This window comes from Coloeus monedula, assembly GCF_965178545.1.
Source record: "Coloeus monedula genome assembly, chromosome: Z".
Lineage (NCBI taxonomy): Eukaryota > Metazoa > Chordata > Aves > Passeriformes > Corvidae > Coloeus > Coloeus monedula.
In genome coordinates, this window is record NC_138822.1 from 38,063,847 (window position 1) to 38,075,377 (window position 11,531).

The 11,531-nt window shown below is 38.1% G+C and overlaps 1 protein-coding gene across 1 annotated transcript; it reads left to right on the forward strand.

Annotated features, from left to right (window-relative positions):
- Positions 1-310: 310 nt before the first annotated feature.
- TYRP1 (tyrosinase related protein 1) lies at positions 311-10,093 on the forward strand (the record flags this gene model as incomplete). The annotated part of the gene is made up of 7 exons (XM_082300967.1): positions 311-692; positions 3,458-3,780; positions 5,063-5,267; positions 6,123-6,290; positions 7,671-7,850; positions 9,194-9,340; positions 9,888-10,093. The coding sequence occupies 7 exons, from the start codon at positions 311-313 to the stop codon at positions 10,091-10,093; spliced, it is 1,611 nt and encodes a 536-aa protein (XP_082157093.1).
- Positions 10,094-11,531: the final 1,438 nt, after the last annotated feature.

Genomic DNA, 11,531 nt, shown 5'->3' on the forward strand with positions numbered 1-11,531 from the left:
GAAGAATTTATAAGTTAATGAGCAAATATAGGTCTACTTAGTTACTATCTTTTGTGCAGATAATGAGAAGAATATTAGTGTCTGTGATCAGAGTTGTTTGCCTTCTCAGACAGAGTATTGAAATGTAGAGTTAGAAGGAATTTTCTAGGGTGAAAGGGGTAGCCCAGAGATTTGTATCACTTGTTTTTATTTTGCTTTCTCTCTTTCTCTCTGTCTCTCCACAGGGGGAGCTAGGTGTCCCATCACAGGAAAGTCAGCGCGTGTGGACAGCCAGCTCTGGGAACAAGCCGGCTCTGCCTGACCCGCTGTCATGCGGATCCCCACGCTGCTCTACCTTTCCCTGCTCCTTCTGCTTAGCACATTGGGTCGAGCTGGAGCTCAGTTCCCTCGGCAGTGCGCAACTGTTGAGTCCCTGAGGAGCGGCATGTGTTGCCCAGACTATTTCCCTGTGTTTGGGCCAGGTACTGACCGGTGTGGTGTGTCCACGGGAAGGGGCCGGTGCGTACAGGTGACGGTCGACTCGCGACCCCACGGCCCACAGTACATCCACGACGGGCGGGATGACCGTGAGCAGTGGCCCATCCGCTTCTTCAACCAAACCTGCCGCTGCAACGGGAACTTCTCTGGCTACAACTGCGGCTCTTGCCGACCCGGCTGGACTGGACCTACCTGTAGCCAACAGATCAGTATAGGTAAGAGCATCAGAAATATGACATCAAAGTTGCTCGTTGTCAGTGCTTGTTTCTAAATGTACCTAGTCTATTTCTTCTCTTTAAGACACAAAATGTCCATTATATTTATTTAGCAAAGGTATGCTGTGAGAGGTTATTAAGGGAAGTGCTAGGTGAGCTGTTCAGCACATGTATCAATTACTTGTATTTACTAGCCAGTAAAAGGAAGAAAAGAAACCTGTAGTCAATTTAGGAAAGTCCATTAAAGGACAGAATGTATAAATTTAAAAAAAAAAAAAAAGTATTATTTGGAATTATTTAAGAGTAAAACAATATATATAGACATGTATATGTGTTTGTGAGTGTGTCTGGGAATAATATGTACCTCGACATATTTAACACCTTGTGCCTATTATGTGAGGCAGCGGTTCTTTTCATTCAAAACTCCTTATTATAATTCTAAACTATGTACCTGTTCCACTAAATATTTACTCTCCTTGTCGCTATCAATATCTTTAAAAACATTAAGTCATGACCATGGACTGTTCAAATGAATCAGTCCAGGGCATGGTAAGTCTTTCTGAGAGTTCTCCAGTTTCAGTTTAGTCTAGCATACCACTAAACAGATCTTTAAATTTTTAAAAAAATGTATATTAAATCTTTGCAGGACTAGAAAAATGTTGAATATTATAGGTAAATTTAAAAAGACAAACAATCTTGGGGACAGATCCTTGTTCTCATCTGAAAAACATCTGAATGAACAAGATTTCAATCTTTATTTTTAACCTTAAACACTTTTAAGATGTCATTGAAATCCTGTAAAATCCATAATTCCCCCCAAATGAACAACGGGTTCTGCTGATATGTGAAACAAGAGGTTTCTAGCACAAATGTACAGTGCCTCTTGCAGAAACAGAAATCAGCACGGACGTTTTCACCACATAAGGGAATATTCCATGAATGTAAGAGCATGTTCCAACAAGGGTTAACAAAGCACCACTTACCAAATCAAATTTTAACAATTCCTTAGTAATAATTTATTGATGGCTATGAAAAATATATTTGAATTGGTTATTTTCAGCCTTAGAGCTTCAAGAACTAAACTAGAAAGCAGAAAGTATTACATCTGAATTGGGTCTGCTAAGCCAGACTGCACTCTCTGGTGTTCAGGCCTATTCTATTTTATAATGATAATACCTCTGAAGAATAACCAAGAGATAAATATTAACACACACAAATTTAACAAGGTAAAACTAGAGATAGGCAAACAGCAGTTTTAGCTAATTTTCTAGAATGTACAAGAGCACTTCTTACTCTTCTCTCATTAAATCTTTTACATTGCATTAAAATGCCAAGTAAATCAGATATATTATACATGATAACATGAGTTTAAAAAGAGTAAATTAGTTTCTTATTATGCTTTAAGTTTCCACATTGAGCTCACCTCTTTTGCCCATTTATAGACCTGGCCCCATCTGCTCAGATTTTAGAAATAATTACTGGATTACTGTTGGCATATCCATACTAAATTGCTGTAAAATGCAGTTTGGTGTCTTCATATCTTCTCAGTTCATGACTAACTCCATTAATAGTCACAATTTTTTGCTGTGGCTCAGGCATATACTTTGAAAATAAAAATGTTAAGACGCCTATGTAAACAGTTCTCTACTTGAAACACTACAAAAAACACCACAAACCAACCAACTAACTAACCAAACAAAAAAACAAAAACAAAAAATGCAACACTTCAGTGATGAGGGCTAGCCTGTCAGTTCAGTTCTGCAAAACAGAAAAGCATGTTTCAGGATACGCAGTCCTTGGATGACATTCCTGTTTCATGAAAGCATTTCTTCAAACTTCCCAAAAGCTAAAATATCCCTCACTGAATCAACGTTTTTTAGTGAAATGTAATTCACTTTTATTCTTCATATAGATTCATGTTGAATATCTGTTGCTACTTGTATCAACATAATCTATCCCTTGGACAATTACAGATTTTAACTGTATTTTTTATAATGACAATAAGTTAATATTGACTAACAACTGTGAGGATTTCTATCCTCATCTTAGTCTAAACTTAGCCTGAAATCTTCTCAGACCAGGTGAAAGAAGGACTGGGGTGATCTGAACTCTGTACTTCTTGCTGAAATACTGGTATTTCAACAGGCCAGTTTTCTTCCTTGTTTCACTCTCTATATGTGGACAATGTTTTTTTTTATTATTTTGAGATATACCTCTAAAAAGGATTAATATATGGCAATTGTTAATAACGTCAGCTAATGACATTAAAGAGATCTGTACTGTGTGAAATTCACAATAATTCACTGGTGAATCTGCCCTTTTTCCTACAAAGGTTCAAGAATAAAAAAATTAATTCTTCATTAAATTGCCAAACAGACAGTTTCTGATTATTATAAATTGGTTTATAGTATTCGTTTCTTGTACAGTATTACCACCAGAAACCTTAAGTATATTGGATGAAGTTCTGAAATATTTGTATGACCAAGAACTTTTCTCTGGCAGGATGGAAAGATAAACTGTAACAGTACTTCTAAAAGCACTAAAATTGCAAGGATTGGGGCTTTATTTTAATTTACCTCAGCTTTTCTCAAAATAAATAACATCTTCTATTTATTCTCAGTGAGATTCCCCAATTTAAAAAAAGGGTGAATTCTTCAAGAAAAAGGGACTTACCCAGAATTATTAGGAATGCAACAAATAAGTTCTGTGAGATCAGACTTGAGTGTCTATTACTTTGGTAACTTGCTTCTTCTGTATTACCACAGTCAGAAGGAATCTTTTGGATCTAAGTGCAGAAGAAAGGAATCGCTTTGTGAATGCCTTACACCAGGCCAAGATGACAGTCCATCCTGACATCGTTATTGCCACACGAAGACGTGAAGAAATTTTTGGACCTGATGGCAACACACCTCAGTTCGAGAATATCTCCATTTATAACTACTTTGTGTGGTCTCATTATTATTCTGTCAGGAAGACTTTCCTTGGTGCGGGGCAGCAGAGTTTTGGAGGAGTTGATTTCTCTCATGAGGGACCAGCTTTTGTCACATGGCATAGGTACCATCTATTGCAGCTTGAAAGAGACATGCAGGTGAAGTTCGTGTTAATGTTGGCTGGTATTCATGCTATGTTTTGTACAGTTAAAGAACTTCTCTCCATATTACAGCGGCAAAAAATGATAGCACCATTTCCTACATGTTGAAATAATTCTGCTTCAACTTCAGTAACTAATTTGGTATACTAAATTTAATAGAGTGCATTTAGGCTTCAGACTGTCATTTTTATAGGGATGTTAAAAATAGTATTTTAATTAGAGCAATAGAAAATGTAAAATTTCCATAAAAATCTCTTGGAAAAAAATGTAACATATTCTAGATATAAGACATTTTATTGGACCAACAATATTATTTCCAGTGGTGTTTTTAATCTCAAGGCCCTGATTCTTGAATGACATTAATCAAAGCAGAAGAAATTCTGAAGTGATAACAGGGATGGCTTAGGGATTCAGAATCACATTTTATTTGTGTAACTGGTTAGAGAAATCAGTGTTTTGTTATAAGCTGCTCCATAAATTAGTGCTTCTCTTTTTTCTCTTCTCTTATTCCGACCTATTCATAAAAAGGGTATAGAATTTTATGGACAATCACCCTTCTTAAAAAAAAAAGAATTAAGTTTTCAAGGTCAGGACTAAATAGTGTCTGAAATCACTTCAGTGTTTTCACTAGCTTTAATTGCTTTACATCAAGCTGAGGCACAAAGTCCTTTCCAAGACACATATTTGTCATCAGTGGCACTTCTCCATGTGGAAGCCTTGAGAAGTTCTATCTCTCTGTGATTTAATATATATTCCTATTTATGTCAGTGGACTTGATCATTAGTCAAAGTAATTTTGCCTCACTAACTCCAGAACTGTTCAACTCTGACCCATACCTGAACCAAACAATTGCAATTGGAAAAGGGTATCCCTATTCTTTACATTTCCTTCAGTTGTTCCACAGTCCACCTAGTTACTATGTACACTACAAACACTGCTCTTGCTGACAGGCCGTTAAAAATATTTGGAAAATGGGGGCTCAGTGTTAATTTATGTTTCTTACAACTCACAGTATGGTTTCACGGAAAAGGTACTGTCTCATTAGTGAAGGAGACCGTGACTCATTTCAGTAGTCCAGCTCTCTGTTCTGAACAAAGGTATCAATGTGAAAAACTACCAAAAGCTTCCACATGAATTTTCTATAGAGTTCTTCTCCTCTATGAGGCAGGATTCTGACTTTTACTAAGATGTATTTAGCTGGTTTTTAGCATTTTTCTAGCAGTAAATATTATAGCTGTCTGTGTCACACACATAGTAACACTGTATTTATGTGGTTTAGAACATGCTACAGGACCCCACTTTTGGACTGCCCTACTGGAACTTTGCAACAGGACAAAACACATGTGATATCTGCTCAGATGACTTGATGGGAGCTAGAAGCAATTTTGATGTCTCTCTTATAAGCCAGAACTCAATCTTCTCTCAGTGGCGAGTGCTATGTGAAAATGTAGAAGATTATGAAACTTTGGGAACCATCTGTAACAGTAAGTATGAATGATGGAAGATATCAGGAGAGAAAATTCTCTTAATAATAAATAAATATAATACTTTACATTGCAGTGTTTTTTCCCAGACAAAAAGTCTTAAAGTGGTTTTTGAATATTCTTGATCCATGTTTCATCAGTCTGTTAAAATAATACATACTATCGGGAGCTTGTAGCACAAGAAAATGTGAATGCTTTGCCCTCCCTTCTTATGCAGTACCTATCATCTCCTGCACCATAAATCATTAAGTTTGGCAGTGTTATTTCTTAACTGAAGCTTAAGTTTTCTTCTGACTACTCCACTTATCACCTTTATGCCATTCTGGTCCTAAAATGAGAACATCTAACAACTCCCTATATTATGTGGACCATGATTTGAATGTGAGTAATACCAGATTCTAACACACCCAACAAAATTACAGGAACTTGAAAAATTCCAGTAAGTTTCTTATATAAGCATTGTCATGGAAATAGGGGAAAAAATAGGAACCCCCCAATATTGGTTAGTCATTTACATAATCTTTTCCCCAGCTACCCTATCAGGACATCCTCATAAATCTTGGCCTAGGTCTCATCAGGAAATCACATTGAAAATCTGTAGAAAATTTTCCTAACTCACTTAGAGAACAACAAACCTCAGTAAGAAGCTTGTAGATGATTTGTTACATCCTGGAGCAGAGAATCCAGAACACAGGACCCCATGGAGATTCTTTGCCTGACATAAGGAACTGACTGGTTCATTCAGTTGTGTGTCACTTGTGAGGGACTTTTTTTCTCCATGGTTCAGTCGTGAGAAGTATTCATTCTGTGGCCTACTGTTCTGCACCTTGTTTTCTCTCTTCTCTCCATTTCCAGGCACTGAGGGTGGTCCCATACGACGAAATCCTGCTGGAAATGTAGCACGACCTATGGTACAGCGTCTCCCAGAGCCTGAGGATGTTGCCCAGTGTTTGGAAGTTGGTGTATTTGACACTCCTCCTTTCTATTCCAATTCAACAGACAGTTTCCGTAACACAGTAGAAGGTAAACATGGCAAATAAATAGACCTGGAACAACTCCAAATAGGTCAAGGAGCAGACTTGCCATTTTTCCTGTTGGAAGTATGAGTTTGGAGACAGGCTGTTGGACAATAAGAACACATTGTTCTCAGCATTAAGTATTAGCTCAGTATTAAGTGGAAATAAGGTCTGGATAACTACATTATAGCTATAGCTTATGTCTCCTAAAATGCACAAAAGTCTCAAGATTCTGTTGCTGGTATACTAAGTAGAAACCAATTTAGGTTCCTGAAACATAGTTAATAAATTGCTTTTGCCGAAAACAGACAGTCCTTGCTTTTGGATTGATGCCACTGCATCCCTAAATGCAGCAAACAAGTGCATCTAGCAGTTACTCTTGTATCTGAATTAAAACGAACAAAAGAAAGCAAAATAAATTGAAAGCTTCGGTAGTACTTAGTGCAACGGTATTTGAAATAGTAATTGAGGTCTGGGTACAAGATTTACTGCTAAACATGCTAGCCCTGCTCTCTGGGTCATAAAACTGTTCTTGTATAAGCTCTGTGCATTTAAAATTAAACTCTCTGTCACTGGCACCAGAACACACACCCCCCCAACAGAGAAAACAGCCTAAAGGTTTGATTTGTACTGTTCAGACAGTATCCTGACAACTTCTTCTATACCTTAATAATCCAGAGCTTTTAACAGGAAAAGGTAACAAAGTGACAGTTCAGATCCCTGCCTACCAATACCTAGGTGTCTAAACATGGCTTTAGACAATTAGTTGTATGTATCCCTCTCTGGAACAACTGGCCAAAGCTCAAACACAGGAGGAGTTTTCATGATGCTTCAGATCCTAACATCTGACATGAAGGTTGTGGAGTTTTGGGCACTAGCAAAGCTACAGTCTGTCTTCTCTGAAAAAATAAACAATATCAGAACATGTGAATTTTTCTGATACATGTTCCTAGTATGCATGGAAACAATGTATGGAAACAAAACAGCTAGCTCATTAGAATAAATGGCAAATACACCTGCTTTAGTAACCATTTACAAAACTCATGCAACTATTTTAGTATGGTGAAATATATGTAGGGTCTAAATATACACCTCTATTTTCATGCTAGGATGCTATTTATTTTGGCCATTTTTGCTGTAGAACCCAGCAGCTTTGAAGTCCACATTCTCAGCATTCTTTTATAAAGGCTATTTTATCTGAAAATTATGCATTCCAGGAACATTTCTCAAATGTCAGTAGGTAGAGAGTTAGCTACCCATTTGTTTTAAGCAAAGCAACACAACAGCATGAAAGCCTTTCAGAGAAAAAAAAAAGTATTCATCTTGAACTGAAGCTTCCAAACAAAATCTTCAGTGGAATTCTCGTGTTCTTTGTTTGCATATTCAGGGTACAGTGATCCTTCAGGAAAATATGACCCAGCAGTTCGAAGTCTTCACAACTTGGCTCATCTGTTTTTGAACGGGACAGGAGGGCAAACTCATTTATCACCCAATGATCCCATTTTTGTCCTCCTGCACACATTTACAGATGCTCTTTTTGACGAGTGGCTGAGACGGCATTCTGCAGGTAAGACGTTCTCATGGACAGAGGCAGGATGGGTGGCTGTCTGTCTCTGTAGTCACAGGAGCTCAACTCCTTCTTGTGGGACAGCAAGATGCCCCTAACTTTAGGAGAGAGGATTGGAATTTTAACAGTTAGTAGAGTTAACAACGACAAAGTTAAAATGAGCAAGCACTCTTCCTCACCCCATTGACATTCATTGGCAGATCACTCTCTGTGAAGGGACCTGGTCAGAGAGACCAGGCACAACTCAAGAAAACATTATGTGGGACTATATTGTCTCCATAGAGCAAAGACAATGTAACCCTGGAAGGACATTCCATTGTTGTGTGGACTAAATAACTATTTTCTTCTTGTCATTTTTACCACCTTTGTAATATACTACCAGCATTCAGTAACCAACTCCATATACTTCTAAAGGATGGTTACTGTTCCTGCCCTTGCTTTTTTAACTCCAAAAAGAACAGAGGAAGTGAAAAACAGGGAGAAAGGAAGAATAGAAGGAAGGATCTGAAAGGAATGAAGGAAAAAAAAAAAATAAAGAGGGAAGGAGACTGACATCAGTGAACTAGGGGGAGAATTCAGTCTAACCCTTATGTCTATGTATCATGCAGCAAATATAATCATCTGCACAATGCAACAACTGGATTCCTCTTAGGATAATCCATATGCCTCTTCCTTCTTCTACAGAAGAACAACTGTTGCTGCACAAATGAGACTTCTTTGTGCAGCTTCCACAACCTGCCTCACTTAATTTTCCCACATCAGCTTTCAGAGAGCAATTTTATCTCCTTGTGGTTCTTACATGATCTATCACACGGTTTGGCATCATCTAACCAAGAAGGACTTTCTTTTTCTCATGTTCTGAGCTTTGTTGTTGCTGTTGTTGATGGTTTGATTTTGTTTGGTTTGTGGTTTTTCTGTTTTAATTCAGCTGACTTCCTTCTGATTTAACACAGTGTTGCCAAAACTTCCACTGGAATTTACATCAACTGTCCTCCTGATGGGAGAGCTGCTCATCACTGTTACAATCAGGCAAAGCTAGAATGTAGAAAAAAGTCTTTTCCATATTTCTCCTTTTCCAAGTCAGAAGAAATGAAAAGTCCAACACAGGCAGAATTTTTAAAAATTTATTGGTGGTTTCTATTCAAAAACAAAGACAATACTAGTGGTCTTGGTTTTCGACAGTGCAGAGTATCTGTTTTGTATCTGTCACACTAGAAAACCAATCCATCTGGAACAACTGAAAAAGAATACTGGGGTACTCAAAATCCTGAGTTTGAAAAAAAAAAGTAGTCCAAGTTATTTTGAACTTATTTACAAAAATGTGATTTGACTTTCAAATTTAGATATCTCAACATACCCACTGGAGAATGCCCCTATTGGACATAACCGACAGTACAACATGGTGCCTTTCTGGCCTCCAGTAACCAATAATGAAATGTTTGTTACTGCACCAGAAAACCTGGGATACACCTATGAAGTCGAGTGGCCAGGTAAACTGTGCAACCTAGATACTTCCTCTCCTTTTTTGTTTTTTTTTAATAGTATCTTTGTCATTTGACATTTATTCAAATTTCACCAACAATATCTGCTGTCTTTGTAAAGGCCTTTTTCTCCTTTCCTGCCTTATTTTCTGGTATTTGTTTGGGATGTGGTATAGCTACTGGTCAGAGATTGTTCCAGCACGAGGTTCTCAATTTTAGGAGAAGTTCATATTTGGATCTTAACCTTGCAGAATGTCCTTATTCCTATGTCAAATAGCTTCATTAACTCATAGAGAGAATGCAAGTCCTCACAAACCAGGTGGCAGGAGAAAGGTCCAGGAGAGACCTTGCTCTTAGAGAGGAGCAAGATAGACTAAGACTTCTCACTAAATCTTCTAATTTCTCAACAAAAATTATCAAACAAGATTTGAATTAGTTCTACTCCCCAGCTCAGTGAATAATGACAAATGCTGAGTTTCAGTCTGAACCTCTGATATTTATCCATACACTTGACATTTGCTTTTAATATCTTTGTCTTTTGTTTTCCTTCTTGTAGGTCGGGCTCTCCATGTCACAGAGATGATAACTATTGCAATAGTGACTGCACTGGTTCTTGTTGCAATTATCTTTGCTGCTGCCGCATGTATTGTACGTGTCAAGAAAAATAAGGATGAGTTGCATCAGCCTCTTCTTACTGACCAGTATCAGCACTACTCAGATGATTATGATGGCATACCAACACCAAGCCAGTCTGTTGTTTGAAGAGATGGCACTTTTTTGCATCTGACTGAAACTGGGGATCTTTTTGCTTTATTTCATAAATGGTGGTCATCCACCTGCTTTAAAATAAAGAGCATAAACTGTCAGGCGTCTCAATATGTTTGCTTCAGATTTCACTTCCACTTTCATCACACCTAGGTATCAGTAAGTCATATTTGAAATGCTAATTCTATGTTGATTATAACAGAATCTCTCAAGAGTCACCTGCAAGCCTTTTCCATGCATATTTCTGAAAAATCTGGCAAACAGTAGTTAACTTGCCAATAGCCAATGTCATCTGACTTCATCCAATCTTTATACCCAGAATTCTTTTATGAAGTACCTTTGTGAAAAGGTCAAATCTAGAACAGGACAGAAGGAGAATATGAAATACAAGTAAACACCTTGGCTAGATGAGTAGAATGTCTTTCAAAACAGCCAGCATGCCAGACAGGGAGTGACAACAGAATTCTGAGGAGAAGAGTGTATTTGAAATCCAACTTTATTCACAAAATATAGTTATGAACTTATTGCTGCATTTAAGTGGTTCTATGAAAGAGATTCATTGTCAAAGCCACTCCAGTATTTGGACACTTAAAACTGGTGTTCAAACACAGCTGCCTGAAAGGGCATCCAGTTCAAAGGACAGCTGGCAGCAGCCTTTGCTTAATTTTTATTTCTATTTTTGACTCTCTCTCTCCCTTCCTCTCTCACACTATCCCCAAGGCAGGGCATTTCCCCCAGCAATGAGAGACTTTGCTTCATTTGTCTCATGCTGAAATTTAAACCCACTCTTGTACTTCGAGAGAAGGCCCTAGGCATTAAGCTGTAGAACAGACTCAGAAAAATAGCCTTAAGCAGCGGCACTTGAATAAATTCAACAAAGCCAACAGGAGAGCAACAAACTAACACCTGCCTTTACAGCCTGAGGTAGGCTTGAGGAATCTGGCTTGAAGCCTCACCTCCTCTCTCATCCTGAGTACCAATAAATCATCAGACTGTCCTCCTATAATGTGTTATTGAATTTAATTTAGCAGTCATTATCTGACAACAGAGATGTTCCTGGTTTCAGGCCATCAAATCCCACACCATGCACTGAGCTTTAACTGACTGTAACATCAAAATGTCCTTTGTCTCTCTTTCTGTCTGAGCCCAACTTCACAGAAACGGCAAATGACTTCGACTGAGCTCCTTCAGACTGAGGCAGCCCTCCTAGAGACCAAGTTACTAGGCGGAAGTAAAGGTCACATGCCTTGCTAACTTCAGGGGTTGCAGTGAGGACCAGGTGTGCTCAGGGCACACGCACTCAGTTGCAAGAAGATACATCGAGAATGATTCAAACAGGAAGCCAAGTACTCTTGGCTAGGCAAGTGGAAGATGAGTTATCATCTCAACCCATTTTACAAAGCATGAGTTCTGGAGGGCAACAAAAATGTACACA